General features: G+C 41.9%; 1 protein-coding gene across 1 annotated transcript in view; it reads right to left on the reverse strand.

Moving 5' to 3' along the window:
* Positions 1 to 283: 283 nt before the first annotated feature.
* LLGL2 (LLGL scribble cell polarity complex component 2) overlaps positions 284 to 24,714 on the reverse strand; it is a 33,524-nt gene continuing 9,093 nt past the window's right edge. The window contains exons 3-27 of the mRNA XM_074922418.1: positions 19,850 to 19,947; positions 18,806 to 18,887; positions 17,424 to 17,539; positions 16,655 to 16,813; positions 15,698 to 15,860; positions 15,384 to 15,516; positions 14,568 to 14,622; positions 14,221 to 14,375; positions 10,659 to 10,876; positions 10,103 to 10,170; positions 8,954 to 9,107; positions 8,743 to 8,847; positions 8,158 to 8,450; positions 7,746 to 7,899; positions 7,249 to 7,399; positions 6,453 to 6,569; positions 5,776 to 5,942; positions 4,766 to 5,030; positions 3,899 to 4,052; positions 3,230 to 3,267; positions 2,710 to 2,757; positions 2,139 to 2,181; positions 1,849 to 1,906; positions 1,352 to 1,413; positions 284 to 959 (exon numbers count right to left, since the gene is read on the reverse strand). Coding sequence (XP_074778519.1) covers positions 1,360 to 1,413; positions 1,849 to 1,906; positions 2,139 to 2,181; positions 2,710 to 2,757; positions 3,230 to 3,267; positions 3,899 to 4,052; positions 4,766 to 5,030; positions 5,776 to 5,942; positions 6,453 to 6,569; positions 7,249 to 7,399; positions 7,746 to 7,899; positions 8,158 to 8,450; positions 8,743 to 8,847; positions 8,954 to 9,107; positions 10,103 to 10,170; positions 10,659 to 10,876; positions 14,221 to 14,375; positions 14,568 to 14,622; positions 15,384 to 15,516; positions 15,698 to 15,860; positions 16,655 to 16,813; positions 17,424 to 17,539; positions 18,806 to 18,887; positions 19,850 to 19,947 — 3,048 coding nt within the window. The 3' untranslated portion in view covers positions 284 to 959; positions 1,352 to 1,359. The remainder of the gene's footprint in view (positions 960 to 1,351; positions 1,414 to 1,848; positions 1,907 to 2,138; positions 2,182 to 2,709; positions 2,758 to 3,229; positions 3,268 to 3,898; positions 4,053 to 4,765; positions 5,031 to 5,775; positions 5,943 to 6,452; positions 6,570 to 7,248; positions 7,400 to 7,745; positions 7,900 to 8,157; positions 8,451 to 8,742; positions 8,848 to 8,953; positions 9,108 to 10,102; positions 10,171 to 10,658; positions 10,877 to 14,220; positions 14,376 to 14,567; positions 14,623 to 15,383; positions 15,517 to 15,697; positions 15,861 to 16,654; positions 16,814 to 17,423; positions 17,540 to 18,805; positions 18,888 to 19,849; positions 19,948 to 24,714) is intronic.

Genomic DNA, 24,714 nt, shown 5'->3' on the forward strand with positions numbered 1-24,714 from the left:
ACTATAATCTGAACCAGTGCCCTTCCCCAGCAACACGATGTATGGATTGCAGGACAGTGATAACAATCAGTTTGCTTTCGACATGCCTCTTCTCCAAACCACCACCTTGCTTAACGAGGCCACTTGATGCCCAGGAGTGCTCTCTGCCTCCACAGCTCAGAAAGGGACAGCTCCACCTTCTTCAAGAGGTAAGTGGGCATGAACCTGTTGTCAGTCAATGTGAAAGAAGCTGCTAATGGAAAAAAATAGATAATGAGAGCAGACAAGGATCACAAAAGGGAATTCAGAGTTTTATTTCCAAAAAAAGAGCAATGTAGTGTTGAAACAAAAATCAAGTTCAATTAGTTTTCCTCTGATTTGAATGGCTACAAAAATAGATTCTACCCAAATCCATAAAACCAGTTAACAGTACCATAACAAACAAAAACCAAAATTACTCATTCAGATACCACATACAGCAGTCACAGGAATCTAGTATATATTATTTAATGTTTTTTTTTAAAAAGTAAATTTCTAAAACGTTTCCGTTAAAACTGAAATACCCATACGATTTTAAAAAATTGTACAAAAAATAATTTTAAACCAGTTGGAGGTAACAGTGTGCGTTTATTAAAATCCTGCACCAAGGCAGTAACATTTATAATTTAAAATCCAGCCCAGTAGAAAATAGAAATGTGCAAACATTTAAAAGTTAGATGTACTCAGAGGCTTGTGGTGCATCAGACTTGGTGATCCACTTCTGTCCTAATGCAAGGCGGGCTCCAGGAGGAGATGTCTCTAATGAGGCACTAAAAGGGGAGGCAGAGGCAGGCATGCACAGGCATGCAAGTTGCAGCTCACTAGCCTGCAATGCAGGGAGCAGTGGTGGTGCTCTCTCCCCAGGGACGGTTTGCCCAGTCAGTAGTGTTATGGCACTCAATCCAACGCCAGGAAGTCCGTGATGAGTTCTGGTCAATCTGCTTTGGGATAAAAGAACACAAAAGTCATTTTAGAAAACTAATAGTTGAAAGCTAATGAGAGCTAATGAGGTGAAATATTCCACATTGCTATGAGCTCTGGCTACCTCGCCAACTTGCTTTATAGTGAGGTTAAGAGTTAGGCAGAAACCTTTAAAGGATTTTTAGCCCTTTCTTTAAAACTGATACAGCATATTTACTCAGGTGGCACATAAGGTGTTGAACAGTGCTAGTACATCACTCAGCCAGCAGATTCCCATCCTGAAAATTCCTATCAGAGTTCTGCACTATTGCAAACCATTTCAATGAACAGAATTTTATAAAAGAAACCTCATTCTGCTTTCTGATTCCTTTGGCTACTTCACTGGGCCTGAAATATCTTTAGCCTCACCTACCTCCTCCATTACTTAGTCCATGACCTAACGGACTTCTTGCCAAATTTCTTTCTGCATAGCTCCTGCAATGACACAAGAAAAGATTCATTATTGCAATGCAGTATCACGCCATCCACTCCCAGCTGCTGACAGAAGACCAGGATTAGGTAGTGTCCAGAGGAAGTGCACAGAGCAGAGCATGTCAGGCAGTCACTTATCCTTACACACCAGCAGTTACCAATCCCACCAAGCTTCCTGCATCCGTTGCAAACAGTAGTCCTTTGTCTACACTTCCATAGCCCCTGTCACCTGAACCTCAGTATTCTAGGGAGACAAGATAAAGCCCCGCACCCATGGTGGTAGCTTAGCTCTACTGTATAGACAGAATGGGAGCAGAGATACTGAACGTGTCCAAGTGACAGTGTCAAGCCAGGATTAAAACTCCAGAGTCCCATCCTTGACCAACTAAGCCCATGTGGCCTGCCCTTAGATCAGTATGGGTTGACACAAATAGAAACCTGTATGCGAATACTCAGAGTCCTGTTCCTTTGGGATGTGGGAATGTGATCTCTCCTGCTTTTCGGAGAGAAAGAGACAAAGCATTATTCATAAAACACATCAAGGGACAACACGTGAAAGAGAACCTGCCTCTCTTACTATTGCCCTTCAATAATTTGTGGAACACATACATGACCAGGTTCCAGCACAAGGATCTCTGCCATCATGTTGGACATCCCCCTGCTTTCAACTAGAAATGCCCTCCCTTGCCAGTCCCACCTATTAGGAACAGACGTTGGTTGATACTCACCCTTTGCCCCCCTCCAAAGTACTCTGGATCTCCTTCAGGACTTCTGGAAAGCAGAGGGTTAAAGCAGTGAGCCAAACCAGTGGAGATCTGCTTTCATGCAGCAGCCTAACCACATTCCACCTCCCCCTGAACAGCCTTTAAAACCTGTCTCCCACAACACAGAGGTCAGCATCATTGCCTCTTCAACAGTACTGGGTTTTTACTGAACAGGCTGGCATAAAGGACTGAGGCAGTCATTTGCCAGAGGAAATGTTGCCAGTCCCAGTGTACCAGAGCCCCAAAGGAACAGTCTGTTCCAGCTGTCATTTTACTCAAATCCTACTAGAAAGTAAAAATCCTTCTCTTATCACAGCAGCGAATGCAGCTATGTGAAACAACCCCTGCCTGAGGGCATGACTATCTGTCCAACCCCTCACTTCTACTGATATGTGAAAATCCAGTATTTCTACCAGTGCTGCGTAATTGCAGATCCCATGGAACTGAGTACTGGAATCCACAAAATTCCCAGCAGCTTCTTTTCCCACCCAGAAAGGCACCTGCCCTGTCAGTAGAAAGGTTTCATCTCACTCACTTTCGTCATTGAGTAAGGCATGTTCCATCAGCCTCCCAGACTTCCTTTCTAAAAAAGAGTAGGAAAAAAAGCTTTTACCTAACAATATTTTCCCCTTTTCATGAAATATATGCAGTTTCTGAAACCCACAATAGAACTAGATTATTTTTTTCCTGTTAAGTACCTTTTGACTTTACTGAATGCTTCACAACTAAGCCTTAAAGCCTCTCACATTCTGAACTGTATTTTCCAGCAATACTAGTTTGGCTAATGGAAGATCTCATCTCTAATTTCAAACCTTATTTTCCCACAGCGTCTTCCTTCCAGCAGAAACTACGTTCTATCCTTTCAAGGCAATCTTGCCACATGCAACTTACTTTAGAGCTAGCAACTACTTTGTCCAGGCAGGTCACAATGTTTCCTTCATGTGCCTCTTTACTTTCCCCTTTCTCAGGTAGAAAATATCAACCATAGCAATAGGAAAAATCTTTCAGGTTCACACATCACCATGCTGCATTTAGTACAATTAATTTTTGCTTACCATCTTCTCCATAGTCACATGAACTCCTTCCTGATCCCCTAGAAAAGGAAAGGAGGCAGAAAACAATCACTGACTCTGAGACATAGGAGTGCAGATAATTCATGTATATTCTTGGCAGCTACCAGAAGCTCCAGTGCATGCTAACTGAATGGTTTATTGGGCAAGAATGTAGGAAGGGCTTCATCACATGTTGGCAATGCAGAAGTCTGCAGGCACCAGAGAACACAGAAAATTTCTATAGGATCTCCATGAGTGTCAGATCTGTTATTTGCTGATGTTTCAAGAGGAGAGGAAGAGCACCGGATTTCTCTTCACAGAACAAAAGTTCAGCCTCATCAGTAACACACAGTCACTGAAGTATGCAAGAGTCAGGGGTCAGTCAGACACATCTTTAGGGAACAAGTAAAGCAAGCCAGAGCTTGCAGTTTATGACAGGGCTACCAATTCCAATGCTTCACTACTTTGTCCCACCAGCTGTACTGTTAAGTGGGAAAACCATCAGGGAGAAGGTCACATTTCCTAACACCAATCCATTTACAAATGTTGTTAACAGACTTCAAAGGTTGGGGTTTTTTTAATTACATTTTCTGTAAAATACAAAACTTTGTTGGAAACAGTTGAGTAGATCTCACAGACACAGTCAGTGTGCACGAGTTTTACAGACTTTACCTTGATTTTCTTGCAGCATTCTCCATGCCAGACTTGCTGTGCACATGATTGTTGCTTGTAACTTCTGGCATGTCCACAATGCACCGGGGCTCCACTAACCATTTGGTAGAAAGGGAAAACCTCTCAAACTCCGATGGTGAGATCAAATAGAAACCTACAGATGATTGGGAATTTATAAGCAATTCTCAAGTCCAAGAATACAGTTCCAGAACTAGAAGTGATCCAAAAAAAAATCCCAGATCTAAGCATCCTCTGTGTTTGGCAGAAACGGTTTGCATTTCCTCCTGTCTAAATGAGGAGGAATCATAGAGGAAGGTATTACCCCAGTTTCCCAAGGATTTGTTAGCCTAGAGACTGGGCAATTTAAGATTATGCTGGAAAATGATTGTATCGTCCTGTGCTGACACTTATGAAAAGCAGCAATAGAAAGATGTAAAAACTGAACTGTAAAGCAGCAATCCACCTTCAGCAGCCATAGGATGTTGGATCCCAGTTTTGCAATTTGAGTGGTGAGCCACAGGTGTGTATAGGAGGCACAATGCAGCCATTTCCACAGTCCCTGCTGCTTGGAGAGCCATTCTCTCCACCCCAGACAAGAGGAGGGTGCCCAGATGGAAGCTACCTGTGGGGCACATCCAACCTGTTATCTGAAAACCAGTGTATTCATTAACAATGGGATAAACTCACTTCTGCTAATTCACATGTCAGTACCTGCTGCCAGCTGGCACTGGCCAGGAACATATAATGGACATATTTATGTAATATTCACAAAATTACACAGCCAGGTCTAAACTAAGTCCTATAATCCCTTTTCCATTGTCTCAAACACACAATAGAGGTAGGTGATTTGGGAGAAGCACAGCTTACCTTGGCCATATTTGGTGAAGACACAGGATGCAATGCCACTCACATCTTCTTTGCGGATGCAAGGGTAGCGGATCTGTAACTTGAGAAAGGGCAGCGAGATGATCTGAATATCTCCCAGGTTAGTCAGGACAGCCAGGTCATTTTCACTGTAATCATCAGTCTTGCAGCTGCCAAAGTTTGCAACTGTCGCCTTTCGCACCCTACAGCCTTCCAGGGCCGTCAGCTTGAGCTTCAGTTTGGAGCTAACCTTGGGTAATGTGAATACCTGTCAACAGGAACAAGACACTGACATCTCTTTTCTGCACAATGGCAGCAGCCGCACCCCAGGACATCTGCTGCTCCCTCCTTTAACAATGTTTTCATTCACAGTGAATACACACAGGTGTAATCTGAGTCAGCCTGGCTCCCTGCTCACAGGACAAGTAGTAATCAGCCACTGTCAGTGTTGGAATCTCTTTCTATTCTGACATCAAGCAGTTCTACCCATCAGGCTGCAAACTGCATTACTCCCCTAATTCTGTCAAAACCCCTCCATATTTGACTACAAATTATTACAGAAACAGAACAGAGTTTACACACAGTGCTCTTCTGCATTAAAAAAAAACAGGGCCAGCCTACAGCAAGCTACTCCTAGTCTTCTCTTTTATGCCAACTAGTCAGTGTGCAAAACAAGAAGCTTTTTAGTCGCTTCACAGAAATGCCTATTAATTTGTGCCTCTGTACTAACCATGGCAAAAGCTCTTTCCCGAAAGCAGAAGCAGCGTTGTCCAAAGAGTATAACATAATATAGAAATAAAATGTCTATGTTCAGCACGTGCATCACTATGCTGAATACCCAATTTGTCAGCACACATCCAATTTATGGACTGCACCATACAGGAATACTGTCCCAGGGGTGTTATTCAGGTACAGAAGAATCAGCACTCCCAAGAGTCATTTTTCCACTGAGCAGCTCAGTGCTTTAGCAGATTTTATGCACAGTCCACACACATCTCCTGGGTGATACTTACCTTAAACTGCTCTTCAGACACCACCAACAGTTGATGGCTACCTTGCATATCAGGACTCTTAGAAAGGTCATGCGCTACTTCTAGAGGTTCTGGGAGGGGAGTGCTGCGCCCATCCAAGACAAGTATACCCACAACAGGAGCCCTGTGCATCAGCTGAATCTCTTTGGCTGGAGAAGCAAGGTAAGAAAAAAAAAAAAACAAACAGAAAAAACAAGCAGAAGTCTAGTCAGAAACACTGTTACAACCACACTCACACCCTCTCAGAGCTGGAGATCCATACAATGCGGTTATAGAAACTGCCTAAAAACATTTAGTAGTTAAAGAGTATTTGGTCTGAACTGGTTTGTGTTAAACAGTAACTATTATTACATAAAGACAGCGGGTCTGGCTGTCAGAATAAGGCATGTGTGCACTGAGGCTTGATGGTAAACTTCAATGACAGCTGACGCAAATTTAAATTTCTGAAGTCAGTAGGAAATGAGGCTAAGGCATGTCAAGCAGTGCTGGAGCTCACTTACTCCTCAGTCCAGCTGCTGCAGTGAGCATTGCTTAGCCCAGACACTGCTACACTTAGCTCCACTCTCACTGATAAACAGCAGTAATTGAGCTACCCTGCTTTGGTTATAAGAGTGATAACTCAGACCCATTAGAACCTTGCTTTCACGAGGCATACTTACCCTGCTCCGCCCTGACAGGTTCATCCATCCTCCTCTCTGCTGGAGGAACACGTAAACAGAAGGCGTAGACTGTACCTCCATTGGTGCCTGCCCACAAGGACGGGCAGTGGCGGGAGCCTGGAGCAACAAGAATGCTCGTGAGCAAGGCACCATCTGTGACATCCTTGGCTAACTGCTTTCCACCAGCTACACACATTCTCCCTGTTTACATCCTAAATATCTTTATATTAGGGCAGACTTGCCAGGGAAACTACAGGTTCTTAGGGCTTCTTTTCCAAATACGTGTCCATCTGCAGCCCTTATAAAGGACATGGCACATGATTAAAGGGAACAGTGTGCTGTTTCCATTAGGCAACACAATTGCTGCGTCCAGTTTTCACGTATTTAGATCACATATGAGCAGAGTAAATTTGTGCATGATACCAGTTTGGGCTCTTGCACAACCAGCCACCACCCTCACTAAAATTAAAAGGCTCTGCTGGGGGCAGGGGTGAATTTAGAGTAAAGAGACAAGGAAAACCTTATACTAAAAAGTCAGATGTCACTCCAGCACATTTGAAAACCATACATAAGGCTGCATCCAAAGATGAACTACTACTTGCCTTGGACTAGCCAGAATGGCTAAATAACAATTCCACATGACAACATATGCTCTTGTTCTATATTAGTTTTTCAGCATAGCACAAAGTAGGACACAGGAGGTGCTGAATTTTCCTGGCAGTAAATCCTAATACATTCCTTGGCAGAAGGTGGAAAAACCCATTCGGAAGAAAGGAGAGATGCTTTTTCTACTCACTATCTCTCAAGAAGGTATCAGCAAAATATAAGGTTCGCACAAAGCCAGTGAAAGAGTCTTCTGCAGACCGGGCTTCAATCTTCCGCTGGACTGGAGCCAGTTCCATTTCCTGCAATGTGTCTTGGTCAAATTTGGCATTTGCTTCTTGCACCTTTGAAGATGAGGAGACATTTTGTCAGTCAGATAAAAACACAGGGAAGGGAGAGAGACACAGCAATAGCAAGAGTGGCACCAATAGAAAGGGAAAGCACCATCATACCAGTGAACAGGTATATTCTGCATCATATGTTCAACTACAGAAAGTACATCTTCTCTAGAAATGTGACTATTTTTATCTAACAGGTAGCAGCATCAGCAATTGTCATTTTAGCCCTTATACCAGCACTACTAATACCATAGCAGGACTGCAGACCACCTCCTGCTCTAGGCAGCCTAATCGGGACTCTGTATGCTCCAAGCTGTAAACAAACAGGACCCCAAAAAGGTGAACCCCTCACCTCTGAGGCATTTCCACTACCCCCTCGTCGCTTTCTACTGGACACCCGGCTTCTTCTGATCCGCCTGAATGATTGGCGGAGGGACTTCTTCAAGGATTTCACCCGAGACAGTGGGCCTTCTAAAGCCAGTTGATCACTGGGATGCAGCGTACACCTGGAAGAGGGAGACAGTATGCATGTAGTCACTTTTTACTGGGTGGTAATCACTCCCAAGAGTCCAACAGGACACACACAAATGTCAGAACATGCTTATATATTCTTGAAGATCTTCAAGGACAGAGTCCAATGAGGCAGGGCTTCTTGCTACACTGACTGCTCTTGAGAAATCGCTTATCGTGACTTGCTTTGTTAGCCATTCCAGGCCATCCTTAACAGAGGATTACCACAGACCTACTGGAAAGAAGACACTTACTTGACAAAGACCAGTCGCTTCTGCTGGTGGTCAAAAAGCCCAAAACCATGACTGGTACCAAAGGCCACAAGCTTCCATTCAGAGTGAAGGGCCAATGAGGTGACCACAGCTGGTGGTTGACATTGGACAAGGACAAATGGCTGAAAGCCAGCTTCAAATCGAACAGGTCCATCTCGAGTCTTTAGTTTCTCATGACCTTTCCATCGATAGCCCTCTTGGTCCTGCAGGAGATCTGCTTCAGCATGGTCCACAACATGTTCTGCATCTTCATCATTCAGTTCCATCACCAGTACCTGAAAGGAAGAGGACAAACTTTGCTACAGCTTTTACTATGCAAGCAGTCCTCTAAGCTGCAGGCCTTCTCAGCAGCTGCAAAATATAGCATCTCTCAGGGCAGACAAATAGCATTAGATAATGCCTAAAATGCAGATCAGAGAAATCAGAGGACCATGAAACAACATTTCCAGCAACATATTGATTCAACACTAGAGAAATTAGTATTTCAAATTTTAAGACATCTCCAGGTTGCACTGTGATAACCTGCACTAAAAGCAAGGTTTATGATGACTCTTTATATTTCAATACCTGTCCTGCTGTACCAGCTACAGCCAAGTATCCACTGTATTTACACAGGTAGATCTTCTGGATCCCAAGTCGAGGATCATCACTATAAGGGTCAAAGGTACCAACCTAGGTGAGAGAACACAGTGACTGGTCTTTGCAGATGCATTAACTAGGACAAGAATCAAAACTCCTCAGATGTTCAGAAAGCTTCCATAAGCTATAGCTATCTTACCTTGCGAAGTGGAGGCCATTCATCCTCTCCCAAGGTGTTCATATTGTCATTGGGATCAGCATCTGTGAGAAATACTCTCACAGTGCTTAACTTATACAGGAGATGTAAGCAGACACCAGATGCATCCCAAAACCGCACAGTGCCATCTTCATGCCTGCATGGGGAGGGTTACAGAAACACACATCATACAGGAGAACAGAAAATCTCTCAGAGGAAGTTGATATACAGAGGGGGGGGAAAAAACACAACCAAAGATTAAAACACACTGTTTACAAAGCCCTGAGCTGTGGCAACCTAGAGCTTCAAGAGAAAGGATTTTGGGGTTTTTTTGTTGGTTTTATTTGTGGGTTTGGTTTAGGTTGGTTTTTTTAAGTTCAGTTTGTTCTCAATGATCTGACACCAGTGTACGATTTAATATTACTCCAAAAAGCACTGCAAAGGAGAAAAAGCTTAGCATATAGAAAGAACAACTCATCCTGACAGAAATACTATTACTGGGAAGGGGGGAAGGAAATCAAGCTTTAATCTTAATCTTAGTTCTCCAGGTGAAAATTGGCAACAAATCTTCCAAGGTAAGGGTAAGGACTTCTAACAACGTGCTGCATCAAGAATGAAGTCTGAGGAACAGCCCAATGAAATTCTGAGAAGTGCTTTGAAAAGAAAATGATACATTTTTATGCAATGAGACAATCTCTTGTTAGCTACTTCCACTCCTGAGCTAGATCTGTTCATGCTGATCAAAGCAGACAGCAGTCCAAGCTAATGTCTTTTTTGAGATGCAGAACAGTGTAAGGTAGGTGGAAAAATGCTTCAAAACCTGCAAGATTAAGCTCCACTTTTACATTGTCCTCTTTGAACCAGTTCAGATTACTGCCTGCACTTCTACACTGATGTTTGTGGGGGGAAAGGATAACACATCAAAACTACAAATAAGCCAACTTTAAAGGTTATCTGTGGACATCACGACCCCTTTGCTCAGAAGTAACAATCAGCTAGCTTTACAAAGCTAGCAGCTCAGCTTTGAGAAGCTGTATTGTAAAGCTGCAGCCTTCACTCCAGAAGATGAGCAGACTTTAATCTCATGGGAAGTTCAAAAGGAAGAACAGAAACTGGAAAGGGCTCCTTGATTGTTAACAGTTAAGTACATACCCTGTTAGAAGCAAGTCCCTCTGCGGAGGATCTGGAGCTATGTTGGTGCCACCATCAATCGGCCATGGCTACAAACACATTAAGGGAAGACTGTGACTTCCTAGGCAGTGACAGCATGAAGAGAATATGCAGTCAGCAGGAGAGCATGAATTTCAGTGCAAGTGGCAGTGAAACAGTCCATGCTTTTAGCTTTTGTTTGGATTAGATGTTCCTGTTCTGACACCAGCTGTGCTTTTTAGAAGATACTCTACACATTTCCTCAAGAAGCTTCATGCTTCTAAACAAGAAGTTTGTTACCACTGACAGCTGGGAACACTCAGACTTACTTTCTAGCTTGTCAAAGCCTGAAAAAAATATCACATTTTAATCCCCCAGTGTGAGTAACCGTACTGGTGGTGCTCTGGGAAAACGCTTTTCTCGACCCTGTTAAAGGCAGGACCATGTCTGTTGGGACTCATCCCTCCACACGCAACCAGCAGCACAGACCACCCACATTCTGAGGAGTCATGCTGTTCTTAAATGCATGGGAACACATGTACACTTAAAGCTGCCATACCATATTTGAGTAGTGAATGTTCTGCTTGCTCCCAGCACTGATAATCCTCTCCCACAGTTTCAGTGGGATGTTGGAGACATGGTGTGAGCAGGTGATGGCTGAGCAATGGAGAGAAGCCAGGTATGGAGGATGGACTGCTGGCCAGCCTGCAGTTTTCAAGTCTATAACTACCAGCTCTTCTTCTGCCAGCACCACCATAGCAGAAGGGTCATCAAACTCTGCAGAAATGAGATTCATTAAGGCTGACAGAAATGACCATCCAAGGTTAATAGAAACAAAGCTTCCTGTAAGGCTTATTTGAAAACTATCATCACAGATCTCTACACAAACATTTTTGTTGGCAAAACCTCTAAATGCTTCTGTGTTAACTGGGCCTATTAAGGCACTGATATTAATAGATTCCAAAACACTAACAGATTTACTGCAAATCCATGTTTCTTTGCACCACTCCTGGGACTGTCAGAGTGACTTTATATAGATTCCACCGCAGAATAAAAAACTTTTTAACAACATACATGGCCAAATAACACAAGTTCATATGCACCACTGTAACAACCAGAACCCAAAGGACCTTACCTACAGCTAATTAACAGCATGGAGCGGACAGACACGCATACAGCCCAGCAGTGACCCATTTAGTACTGTGTTAGGACCGCAGTCCATCTAGGCTAAGCTGCTTAAACACAGTAATGCCTTGGGTTCTGCAGAATGCTTCTCTCCTTGAACTGGCAAGTATTTACAATTCAGCTCTCTCACTTTTCATTTTCCCTGCTTCTCATATGTTGTGACACATCCTTTGGACTTTTTTAAAGAGTGTGTACATCATCCAATTATATTCATACATGTATTAGACAACATTTCAAACAAAAGAAATCTGCTAATGTAACTTTACAGATGACACCTGACACAATCAAGAAGTTAAGATTTTTCACTGTAACTAGAATTAAAGTGAAAAAAATTTAGTCTACAAGGACAATACTGCAGTAACGTTCGCAAGACAGACACAATAGCAACTGGTAGGGAAAACCAAAACCACTAATCAGTTCACACCAATAACGATTAAGACAGCTACAGAAATCTAAGTGAATATACAGCTGTAATGTGTCACATCAGGCAGATGGGTGTGATAAACAGTGAGCCATAAGCAAACTAGCAGCTTTTTAATGACCTTCCCTGCTAACCTGTACTTTTACTTCCCTTCTTCAATCGTTTGATTACCTGGAATATACTTGCAAGAAGGCACGTCTATGAGCAAGCACATACCAAGGCTGTTCACTCAGCAAAATTAACTTCAAATAATTAGTACCTGGCACCACTCTAGTTAAGACACCCCGAGTTTCACCTCTGACTAGCCACAGCCATAACACACCACTCATCAGTTTCTTCATGAAAAAATATGTTTTATATTCAGTATAGCTTTGCTTTCTTATGTGTTGTCACTTGCAGTTGCCTACAGGACTTCTGAATAGAACGAGTAATATCGTACCTGTACTACATTATGCATGATCAGCCCTGTGCTCTGACTGCTGCTGCCAACATTAATCAAATATACTGTTTTAACAATAACTTTTTCCCTGCAAAGGCATACATCTGAACTCATTGCTTATGGCAAGAATCTATTTTAAGTTGCTGAAGTAGCAAACATACTAGAATTTGTCATGACTGCCATACACTCATCCACCTGCTAATTAAAAAAAAAAAAGGAAAACAGGAAGGACTAGCCGTTTAAAAATTGTTTCCACAGCATATTCAGGGTAAAGTCACTAGCTATCACCATGCTGCAATGCATAAGCTTTGTACTTATTAAATTAAGTGGCTTTGGTATACAATTAATACCTTCGTATTGCCACTGAAGGGAAGACTGCTTAAGGGCAAACAAGGCAAGCTACACAGATCCACTAAGCTTAGGCAATCAGCCACAAGGAAGCTTGTCAACCACAGAAACCTCATTTTGTTGTAAAAAAACTTCCTCATTTAAGTGAAGCAGCTTCAGCTCCCTGTAGCAGCTCCTGTTTGTACCCACAAGAAGTCATGTTAGCTAGGTAATTCAATCCTTGGGAAGTGTAACTATAAAGCCTCTTTAGTTCAGTTGCTTCATCCTAAAGGGCTTCTAATCATATCCACGAACTGAACTTTCAGTAGTCAATCTCTTACCTAAAATTTTAGATTTCTTTCATCTTTAAGACTTTTGTTCCATCATCTAGAATCTGAGCTCTGTCAACTTCACAGAAAGCAAGAGGGTCTAGTTTCTTTAATGACAAAAGCTAAATGGTACCTCAAGTTTAGTGGCATAGTTAAGCTTGAAGGTTTAGACCTATGGGTTCTGCACATTTGGAAGATGCTTTGTAATAGGCAGCGTTGTGTAGGGAAAAAAATCTGTAACATACATATACAGGCACTTCACCTCAGTTACATTCTACCTATTTCTTCACTGTTTTTTCAGTGACTTGAGAGGGTCCATTAAGGTCTGGGGAAAGAGGCAGGGGGGAACCCAAAAGCTGTTTCTTTATGCCTACTTTCCCAAGACGGTCCTCCCCTGGATCTGTGGTCTGCTGTGTACAACAGGCCAGAGGGAGCCAACCTGCATCTACATATTTGAATGCCCACACGCACAGTGCATAGCTGGGAGCTGTCACCACCACCACGGGCAGTACACAAGACAAATAGGTTTGGAAACTAGTCTACTATGCAAACCAGAAACTAGAAAGCCGGAGAAGGTTCGCCCACAAGCTCCTAAAAAGCATCTAGATTTCCACAACTTTGTCTGACCCAACTTTGAATACTGCACATTTATGGAGCCTGAATCAGTATTTTATACTCTGTTACTTCAAGTTAACCAGAAGTAAGAACTACATCAGCATTAGACAAACAGTTCTTGGGGAAAATCCTTTACAATTCTTTGAAAAGAAAGACTATTACGGCTACTGTAGAAGTAAGGCCAACAAAGCTCTTCAGACAACACGAGAATCTGACAAGCTCTAAGCAAGCCGTGGAATAAGTCTTATTCAGTTTTAGAACTGTTTATACTCATGTTCACCAGTAGTAAGTAAATTAAGTTCTCTATACACTGACCTTTGGTTCTATGTCACCCTTTGCTGATTTATTACCCAGAGCCCTAGTCATAAATACAGGTAGTAATTAAAAGAAACAGTGTCTCAGTGGGAGTAAATTCAGTTTTTAATTATTGCCTCCTTTGAAATGCTGTTTTCAAACAGCAATATTCAGATCCTCCTTTCACAACGTGGTTATGTCCAGTGTCCAGCTTACACAGATATGAATGGAGTAGCTTAATTTTTTGAGAAATGTATGGCATTTGTAACCAGCCCATTCTTTATACCAGCATTGTACACTTCACTTTTAAATGGCAAATCTCTTTTATGGTTGGACTCAATCTTAAGGGTCTTTTCCAACCTAAATGATTCTATGATCCTCTATTAAAGTCTTAGAAAACACCCAAACAACTGACCTTCTTATCACATTTCATATGCTATTTATACCAGGCAGATTTCCACATGCGTACACAGCTATTCTAATTCCTCAGTAATGCCCTTTCATCACATACCTGCAGTAGGCTCTGAACTGAAGATTATAAAGAAGTCTATCACCCGTGACGTGAAGTCAAAGGCTGTTTGCTGACTGCCATGGACAACAGAGATACTGTGCCGGTCACCATAGCTAGCCCGGGGCATCCCTCCTTGGAATATAATGTAAGGAAGCCTTAAGAGAAAAGACAGAGTTAGAGTGGTGTATGCTGAAACAAAGAGTAAGCAAAATATCAAAGACAGGAGGCAAGGCAAACTTTGACAGAGAATTGCTATAATGTTACTCTAAAGGGCTTTTACAGCATAGTGCACTGTACCCTTTAATGCCTTTAAACAGGTGAGAGTGAGACTGACACCACAAACTTACCCATTTTTTGTTGTCTGCCAGTAGATCTTGGAGATGGCCTTGCAAGGAAAAGGACCTAAGAGGACAGAGTTATTTGCTGTAATTCAAGAAGTGCACCTTTACGTAAGAGGTTCATTATTGTGCTTCACCTAGGTCACCTCAGCCTCCAAGTCAAGGGGAGCCACCTGAATTAGTAGGCACCACCTCCTCAGACCAAGCCACATCAGACAAGTCTTCTTGCAAAGCAAAACAAGGCTTAGACTCAGGGGAAGTTTTGAACCATGTTGCTGATGGCTACTAGGGAGTGGAAAGTGCTGTTGTAGAAGCTGATTAACTAGAAAGGATTGTTAAAAACACAGGCATTCCTGAAACTAATGTAAAGGTGACAGAGCTTTAGAAGCTCCTATATGCTTGAAATATGAGGTCATCCCCATTTGATGGGTTTCCACAAATCAGAGGCTTCATTTCATCACTGCTCAGGTCGACAAAAAGCACACATAGCTCACTATTAATTACAGAAGATCCAAGCAACTCCTGCTGAACAGGACACTTGAACTAAAACAAAGAGCTGAATCATCAACACCCTTCTTCATAAGGAACGCTAGTCTCTTCAACACATTTGCTCTCCGTCTTCAGGACAGATCTCTACAATATAAAGGAGTTTAAAACCCAAGAACTGCAATCCCTTAGTGTAGGTTCACAACCTAGTCAAAAGGCAGCTCTGCATTTTGCCATTCGGATTAAACACTAAGGAGAACGTGACTTGAATTTCCTACATAATCTCAAAATCAGTTTGAGTTTAGATGAATACGAAAAAATTAAACCTCACTTACTGACCATAAGGCACAAGGTTTTCCAGAGGCTCAGGCTGCCTGTTGTCACCAGATACTGGCCACTGGGTGTAACTTCCATCATAGTGACAACTAATGAATTTATTGCCATCCCTCTGCCAGTAGAGGTTCTCCAGTTGCTGAAGAGAAAGACATACAATGACTGCTCACCAGAGAGCTGTTAACCCCCCCAAAATCCAACGCATTCTTACTAAAAAAGAAGTTTTGTCTGGCTCTCCCTGCACCTACTTGTCTTCAGAGTGCCCAGATCAGAAAGCACCCTTCCTCCCCTGCTGAACTGACTTTGGATTGAATTAATACCTGGCTGCCCAGGAAATGGTGTGTCACTTTGCTATTCTGCAGGTCCCAGAGGACAATCAAGCCCCTGCTGTATCCAATCAGGATCTGGTCAGGGTTCTTAGGATGTTCTCGGAGGGCTTCCACTAATTCACATGATCGCCTGTTACAGTAATCTTCTGGTACCCTACAGAAGCAGAAGAGAAAACCAAGAAAAGTTTATTCCAGGTACAACCTAATGTGACTGTAATAACAGTTAAGGTATAAGAATGAGAAACTGAAGCAATAAAAATTTCAAATAGATGAGAATCAGTACGATCTTTCCACAAATCCTTCAAGCAGCAGAAAAATCTTACGTAAAACATCACACCAGGCATGCCATGTGAAAAAACATCCTGTCCCATTTTCTTCAGGGAAAACCCAAGGTTTACAATGAATTCCATGACTGGATCCTAGGAGTGTAAAGACATTCTGAATCACCCACTCTATTCTCTTGTGACCCTTATAGAATAAAGGTAACATGGAAGTATCAGTTGGAAGCAACAGCAACATGAAGTAGGACAGTTTTCAGCAGCACTTCAATCTCCAGAGTGACAAAACCCTCATTTAGACAAAGCAGCATCGGAAGTTCTTCCAACGGTCAAAAAAATAAATGGGTAATTACAGTTAATGTTGACATTTTTTGCAAAAGTAAACACAAGGGACAGGGCACAAGGTTTGCAGATTTACTGCAAGTGTCTCCTGTATAGTTCTGCCCATACGCTATACCTCCACGGTCACAGTACTGGGTTAACCAGGACAGAAACTGTTACTTAACACATACCAGGACCAAAAGTTACTTTCACAAGAGTCATGCAGATTTGGACAATGCTTAACACAACAGTGAGGCCCCAGTACATAATCTAGGGTGACATTTTAACAAAGGATATGTCTGGTAATGGGATTCCACCTCTACACAGCAGTGTCTGTTTGCTCACTCACCGCTGCAGCACAGCCTCGGAGGTTATGGTCCTGTCCTCCAACAGTCTGAACGACGGAAGCTCCACTACAAAGATGTTGCCACTCTCTGTGCCAAGATACAGGACTTCCCGTGAGGAATGGGGAAGGACAGCTGTTATCTGCGTGGCACTGGGTGGAGACCTGGGGATGCAAAGAGACTCTCATCAACTGCATGCAAAAATACTACCTTACTGAACTTGAGAGAACTGATAAGAGGGATATTTACAAGTGTCATTTGTTTTATAGGCAGATATTTTGAGCCAGGCATACTTTTTTTGAAGGAGGAAAACACTAGCTTTAAGATAAATTATGTCCAAAGACTTTTCACAAGCACATGGACAAAGACCCAGATGCCTTTTTAAAGAAGCCTCTCTTATTGTGTTCCCGAAGGAGTTAAAAATAGCTCACCCAAAATTGGCAAGATCAAGTGAAACTAAAACCATAGCAGTATTTTAAACTCTGACTTAAGGGATGCTTAGATTTACTTAACCTTAAGATTTACAGCTCCTGTACACACAGAAGTGGATGCACAGTATTAAAAAAAGATGTCACTCTTTACAATGGCACAACACTTAAAAGGTGGTCTCCTGGGCCCTAGTCAAGTCCTGTTTGGTTTCCATGGATGTCCCTTTAATGGATTCCATGAGCCAGAGTCTGTAAGAACACGACAAGCTCTAGCCAGAACAGCAGCATAATTTTCTTACTTGCTTGCTTAGCCCCAAACTAGCTCAAAAACACTCTGGCAGATTACCCGGGTGGTCCTTTCAAGGTGAAGCGGTGCTCCTCCCGCAGCTCGGATGCTCCACTGTGCTGCTTCAGGCTCCAGAGATGCAAGCTGTTATCATCTAGCAGTGTCACCAGCTGGCACTACAAAACCACACAAGATGCTTTTTTCAGAATCACAATATTAAATGTAACAGTAAAATCCAGCAATAAAATTGCTGCTGTTCACAATTCTCTACTAAAACAGGACTGGGGAGCCAGCCACGGTTCTTTATAGCGGTGGATATATCCTGCAGCAACACTGTTAGCTAACAGCAAGGGATTTGGGGGTTGAGGGGAGACAAGAAGTAGCCTAAAGGCTAAAAACCCTCTTATATAGGACAAAGGCACAGGTTATCACTGAGGGGGATGACAAGGATTTAAGCTCTTGAAAAAGATCAGCCTATGCTGTAAAGCTCAGCAGCTGCAGGCTGTTAGCTCACCACCTTCTTGCTCAGCGTGGTTTGCTGCAACACACCCCAGCTTTGGGTGGGGCTGATACAGTCTACTACACCGCACTCCTTGCATTCTTCATGTCCAACCTCATTCTGGAGGGTTGTGTCAGAGTCCTTTTATGAGCCCAGCCCTGCTGGCTCTGTGTTCAAATTGAAGCATTTTACCTGCTGAAGCCACACCTGGTGCAACACTCCCCATGGGAGTTTCAGCTTATACCATTAGTTAAGCAAACAGACACCCAAAACTGCCTCAAGAATTAAATCCCTCTCAAAGAGGCCACTCATGGTATACTGGGGGCATCATGCAACAAAGTAGGTGGCCAATACACCAATCTGACAATCAAGGGAAGGGAAAGTGGCTAGAGAGCCACCAGACATTTGGAAAATTCTACCTTCCTTCTTTTAGTTTGTGGCAATAACTGTTCAGCAAACGCCAGGAGCAGGATTCAATACCCCAAAACACAAAGGCGACAAGCTTAACAGCAGGCGAGGTTAGCAGTACTGTTTTGAACTCCTGAAAATAATTAAATCAGTTCAACAGCAGCTACTGTTGTATCTGTTCTGAGCAGAAGAAAGACCACCCAGTCATACTGAAAGAATAGGGGCTGCAAAAAGGAAAAGGAAGTTCTCACTTCTGCAGCAGATTGCCTGCACTATTCTGGCCTTATTACCATTCCCAATATGTTGTTTGAGATAAATGACTAACAGTTACAAACAATAGAGCTACTCTTGAGTTGTATCGAGCATCTCCACAGCAACAAGTGCTGCTGAGAGCACAAAATACACTGGGATAAGCATTCCCAAGCAAGCAGCATTTGAATATACATGGTAATCAGAGCCCAGTTGCCTGGATCAAACTGAACACCTGTTTAAGAGAGTCTTACGTAAATCGCAGAGGTACTGAAAATACCCTTACCTGATCAGGTATAAAGTGAATCTGCATTACAGTATTGTTTTCTTCATGTAAACCCATGAACTCCACCCCAGGAGCACCATATCTGAAGAAATTTGTTGAGGATCTACAGTATTTAAGATGACCCACAGCTACAAGTAATTGATAAACAGCTTGCTAGCAAGCAAAATGAAAAGAGATCAGTTTGAAACCATGTTTTACTGTTAGTGATCTGGACTGAAGAGAACCAGTGCAAACCTCTTTGATTTTATATGCTTGTGGCAGGTTATGCACACTATGGGAGAACATGGAAGTTTACTTCATCTTTTAGCATACGCAGAAGAGGTGCCTGGACCCTGTTTTTTCTGAGATGTTTAGTGGTTTCCCAGACACTCCAATCCTGCTTAACTAATCTGTAACCAAGAGACAGATGGCTACCGCCTGCATGTGGAGTCCAGCCTCTGAACAAAAACAACATCAGGAATGAATGATTAAGCAGGCAGAGAGAGCACCAACTTTTCCTTTCTGGGCTGAGTGATATGCCTGTTTTATTGCTTGCCTAGCTGGTACTGTGCCATGGGAATCACCTCAGTGCCTTGCGTATACACAAAAATCAGACTGGCCACCATTACCTAAAAATGTTCAGGTCTTTAATGCCTGGATGGTCAAAAACTCAGGAAGCTGAAAGCATTTCTGACTTCAGTTTTAACCTTTGAAATAGAATCACTTTAAAAAAAAAGGAACCCTGCCCCAAATATTTAAACAACCCTGGAATTTACAACATGAAGGATTGCTAAACTTAGGCCAGATCTAGTCTGACCTTCTGCATAGCAGGAACAAAGAATCTTGTCTAATATCTGCAACACCTCAGCTTCTGCTTGAGCTATAGTTCAGCTCCTGGCAAGATAACCCCATTCTGATCAGACCGAAATCACTTCAAATCTAGGCAAACTGTTCCAGGAAACCTTAATTGCAAGTTTATACTTAGTCTAACTTCTTACAGCATTTTCAAAATTGCACATTCTGATGTGGCCAGAGAAATCTAGCTAAAATTGTTCAAAAGAATACAGTTTGATGGCTCCCGATCGTGTTCCAATGGCCATAAGGCGGAGAAATGGGCTATAGCCCAGTGCACTGGGTTGATGGGGAAATCCATGTTCCACAGTCTGGTAGAGAGAAAGAAAAAATCATGATCAGCAGCATGTTTCATGGGCATTGTTGTATACAGATAAAAACAAGAAGTTAAATATTGCATGGCAGTCTGAAATACAGCACTTAATCGTAGCTTTTTCTGTTGAAAAGTGTTCAAACACAGGTTAGATGTGCTGAACAAGGATGAACCCATTTCAAGAACCCCCGGCCTCACAGCCAGGGTATGCAGAAGTGTAACAGAAATAAAAGAGAAACATTCTGAAAACAGTAACCCAAGCAGCTCTTTATGTTAAGATTACAAATAGCTCTGCATAAGCACAGTTTACTCAGTTACCACAATACACTCCATCACTCCACATCAACTTTACTTCTGTAAACCAACTGCTCAGCACAATTTAAAAGTCTGACACAAATGCTGCGTATTGTAAGGTCAGCTTTATCTGCCAAATTCCACACAGGTCAGCCTTCCTGACCTCCTCTTGTTGACTGACATCAAGAAATGGTGCAAAGCTATGAAGAACTATTGAGCAAACATCAGTGCTTATCAAGAAAACTAAACATATTTCTTGTGAGGCAGTCAGGAAAACTGATGTAACTGATACCCATTTTCCAGTGGTAGCACAAGGAACACTGGAATTTAATGAGAGCAGGAGCCTGCTATGCCACCTCAAACTAATTCAAAGCCATTTGATAATAAAATATGTCAGTCACTATCATGGAGAGAAGGATGCCACTTGGCCTTAGTGGCTTCCCTAAAGTGCGATTTACACAGCACCAAAGGAAGATCTGGAGCATGTTGTACACACCACAGTTAACGTGTGCAATGCATTTACACACTATGAAATAATATTCTGCCATGCCTACAGGATGCAACCAAGCTGCTTGTAAAATAGCTCAGTCAAGTTTTTAGAAGTGCTAATGTACAGTTATCATTGTTTAGACCAAAAAAGTATGCATGAGTGTACAACAACGTATAGCCATGTAAAGATGGATTTGTGTGCCCAGAGATCAATAAGGCTACTTCCTGGAAAACATTGTTATCCTTATAGTCCCAACTTCCAGAAAAATATTCTTCTAAGGCAAGTTGGCCAGCTACAGAATAGGAATTTGTTACAAAACAGGCTGAGGACCACTCACACAAACAAAAAAAAAGAATAAGCAGAGAACCGTCCATCTACAGAAGTGAGGGCTTGCACCTCACCATCATTTCCATTATGTCTGAGACAGAGCTACCACATCACTTGGCTTTATGGTTTATTCAACCTAAAAGTAACACCTGGACTTTATTTCCGGGATAGTGATTTCCCAACTTAATGCCTTGCAGGAGAATCAAATAAAGCCAGTTTCATTTCTGTGGTCATGTCATTAGCCTGAGGTGCTCCCAGCTGCTACAAAGTAGTTTAATGCCCTTTTACTGTGGCATCACTACTTTGAGCAGAAACAGCTGAAAGACAAAGTCACAGAAGGATATGGCTAACTTCACAGTCTGCCAGACTGCTTCAGTTTTAGCCATTTGATCACAATTCATAAATTGTAAAAATAGACCTCCTTCCTCTAAATCATCAGTTACCCCAGTCTCAGGTCCTATTAGGGGAAGATGAGCCATTTTAAAGGATATAAAATTGGAAATATTGGAGCATTTCCCAATTTTATGCTTGCCAATTCATAAGACTGGGCAAGGGAGCAGTTACTAATTTTTAACCTTTTATATGTAGTAAAATAAGATTAGTACTACGAGCTCCAAGGCCACTGAGTTTATTTGTCTTTATGATAACTTAATCTCCAGCCTTACTTATTAATACTCTAAGAAGGTAATTTAAGTGTTAAATTTGTATTATTAAAAATAAATTTTGAGAAGTCAATCTTTTTAATGTCACCCTTGAAGTTGTTGCTAACCAACCTTTACTTAGCTACACATATAAAACTTCCTAGAGGAGACTGTATGAAATTAGGAACTTATCTATGGATTCAGAACTGAAACAGGGCAGTTTTCTAATCCAGCACCGGCAAATAATAATTTCTCTGTACCATGATAGCTACTGAGACAACACAGAAAAGTTTCCTTGTTGTCAGAGCTGTAAGAGTAGGAAGCTATGGTACACAATTCTGGGAAGAAGATTCATGGTAACAGGTTATCTTAACAACCGATCAGACATTTCATTGAATCAGCTGTAGCACGAGCAATAGACACCATTCCACTCTCCCCCAAAACAAAAGTGAGGAACTTGTTAGGGAGACACCAATGTAATTCCACTGTTAGTTTTAGTTTCAACTTGTTCAGTTGCTGCACTGTCATGTCATCAACACAACTAGGTGCCACTTTCAACGAAACATCAATTAGAAACTGTGTTTATTCCAAGATTTCTTCAGCCCAGAAGATAAGGCTTTAGCCTTTATTTTCATAATAGAAAACCATGACTTATACAATAGAGTACTGCCTGTTATGAAGCTGTCAAACTAGCCTAATATTGGCCTAATTATATCTTGGATTTGATGTGTTAATTCATAAACACATTAGACAAGTCAATAAAAGCTTTCCTTTTCAATTATGAGACCTATGAACTCTATAACCAAGTGTGTACCATTCAGTAATAATAATAGGAGAGTAATTAATTTTCCAGGTTTTCCTTCAATAGAAAATTTGCAGTACCCCCCATCCTATAGACAAATTTACAAAAGCTACAGTAACTATTACATCCAGAAGTAAACTGTTAATAATAGAAGGCCGCTGCAGAAAACAGAAGAAAGTATCAGTAACAACCACACTGTGTTGCACAACTGCTTATGCAGTAACGTACTAATGGTTTCTGATAGCTTTGAATTTTCAACCAAGATGCCCATGAGACTTAACGAAGAGAACTCCCTCCTATGTCATTTGTTTCCACAGCTGGGCAAGAAAGGCCTCTGGGTGACTTTTTGGCTGTATTTGATACCACCAGGGCCAGGCATTCACGTTCACTGTAGTGGTTACCCAGATCTTTTTCTTGTACTTATTTACACCCAGTTGTTAAATCGCATCAAGGCAGCTTTTCGGTTGTCTTTCCTCTCCTCTCTCAGGCAGCTTTCATCAGCCAATCCTTTCACCTGCTCAGCAGGTAAACCCAGCAAGGGGGAGCGAGGGGGGCAGAAGGCAGGAGAGGTTACAATGGAGCCTTTTCAGCAGAGCTGAAATAAGAAACTAGAGTGCTCACAATGTGCCCTTCTTCTCAAAAGGGCCTTTGTTTCTTTGAGGAAAGGTAAGAGCTTTTGTTTTCATTTTCCTCAGACCACAGATTTGTCAGACTCAGTAAAAGTAAGCCTGATGTCAGCGGCATTAGCTAACAGGATCGCTTCATGTCAGTCATATTTACTGCAGGAAAAGTGCCGCCAAACTTAACAGTTGTTCCCAGCCCACACTAAAGCTGTGCAGATGAACTTCAGTGCTGTCTTCTTTCATTTCTCTCCGCTTCTCCTCTCAGATTGTTTTATGACAAAGCAGAGACAAACCCAACCACAGGCAATACAAACCCTGTACCTTTATTAATATGTCTTTTGAAGAAACGATGAAGCCTGTATGCGTTAAATCTACTTTGCATAGACACTAATTCAGATTTAAGGTAAGTTATCCATTGCACCCATTAGCAAAGGGTTAGGAAGACTGAAAAGAGGGGAAGAAACACAAAGCCATAAATTAAACGCAATGTTCCCAGTTTGGTAACATTCAGCTGTAAGACAGGCTGGTTCACCTGTATGTTACCCATCATCTAGTCTGACAATGCCAGCCTGAACATGTTTCTTCTGCAGGGCTTGGACTGAGCCAAAGGCATCCAAATACTACTTCCAAATGCAGGATAAAGTAGTAGACTGCCAAGTCCACATACCTTATCCTTCATTCTATCCACTGAGCTAAAAACAGATTCTTGCAACAGGTACACACAAGTATGGGAAGTTCTTACTCATACAGAGAAACAGATATGCAAAGCTAAGTGACTAGCAGAATTTGGGAAAGTGTTTTTTGAAACAAACACAAGTTTGAGGACAGATTTGAAAAGCTAGTCCAGTGGCCAAATCAGTCCTTTAAAACCATCTGGACCACCTCTTAATCTGGAACAGAAATGCAAGCAGGGAAAACAGTAAAAAGATCACAACCTATTTATACTTGAGGGACTAAAACAAAAAAACAATCCACCACCACTGACCAAAAATACTTTTTTAAATTTAAGTCCATTACTAGGTCACCATGGCCAAACACACAATTATATTAATACTAAACTTGTGTGGCATCATGCACTCATATTCAACTTCAGTGTAGACAATAAAATGAGGGCAGGAATCCCCAGCATCTTTAAGGTACAGACCTTCCATTTAGTCACTACCAGCATCACACACCGAAGAGGAGCAAATACACCATGCAATTTTGCTGATCAGTGACTTTATAGTCCCACAAAATATTTCCCAAGCAGGTTCCTAACCAGAAGTGTTTCAAAGACCTCAAATAACAAGTATTTAAAAACTTGCTTACCAGCACTAATGTACTTGCTTTACTAGCACATTAGACAAGGACAGTCTTGGCACAGCAACTACTATGCTTCTTGGCTCCTTGAAGCCACAACCTTCAACAGGTCAGAATTAAGGTCTGACTTTCCCAGATCTTCTCAGTCTACCTAGCTGTGAGAAGATGTTTACTATATCAAAGGGTAGAGGCTTTCAAATGATCCATTATCTCTGGAAATACTGGAATGGGACACACAAGACTGAAAAAAAAGCCTTTATGCAAGAAAAAAGTATAATGTAAAAGATTC

This window comes from Athene noctua, chromosome 18, assembly GCF_965140245.1.
Source record: "Athene noctua chromosome 18, bAthNoc1.hap1.1, whole genome shotgun sequence".
Lineage (NCBI taxonomy): Eukaryota > Metazoa > Chordata > Aves > Strigiformes > Strigidae > Athene > Athene noctua.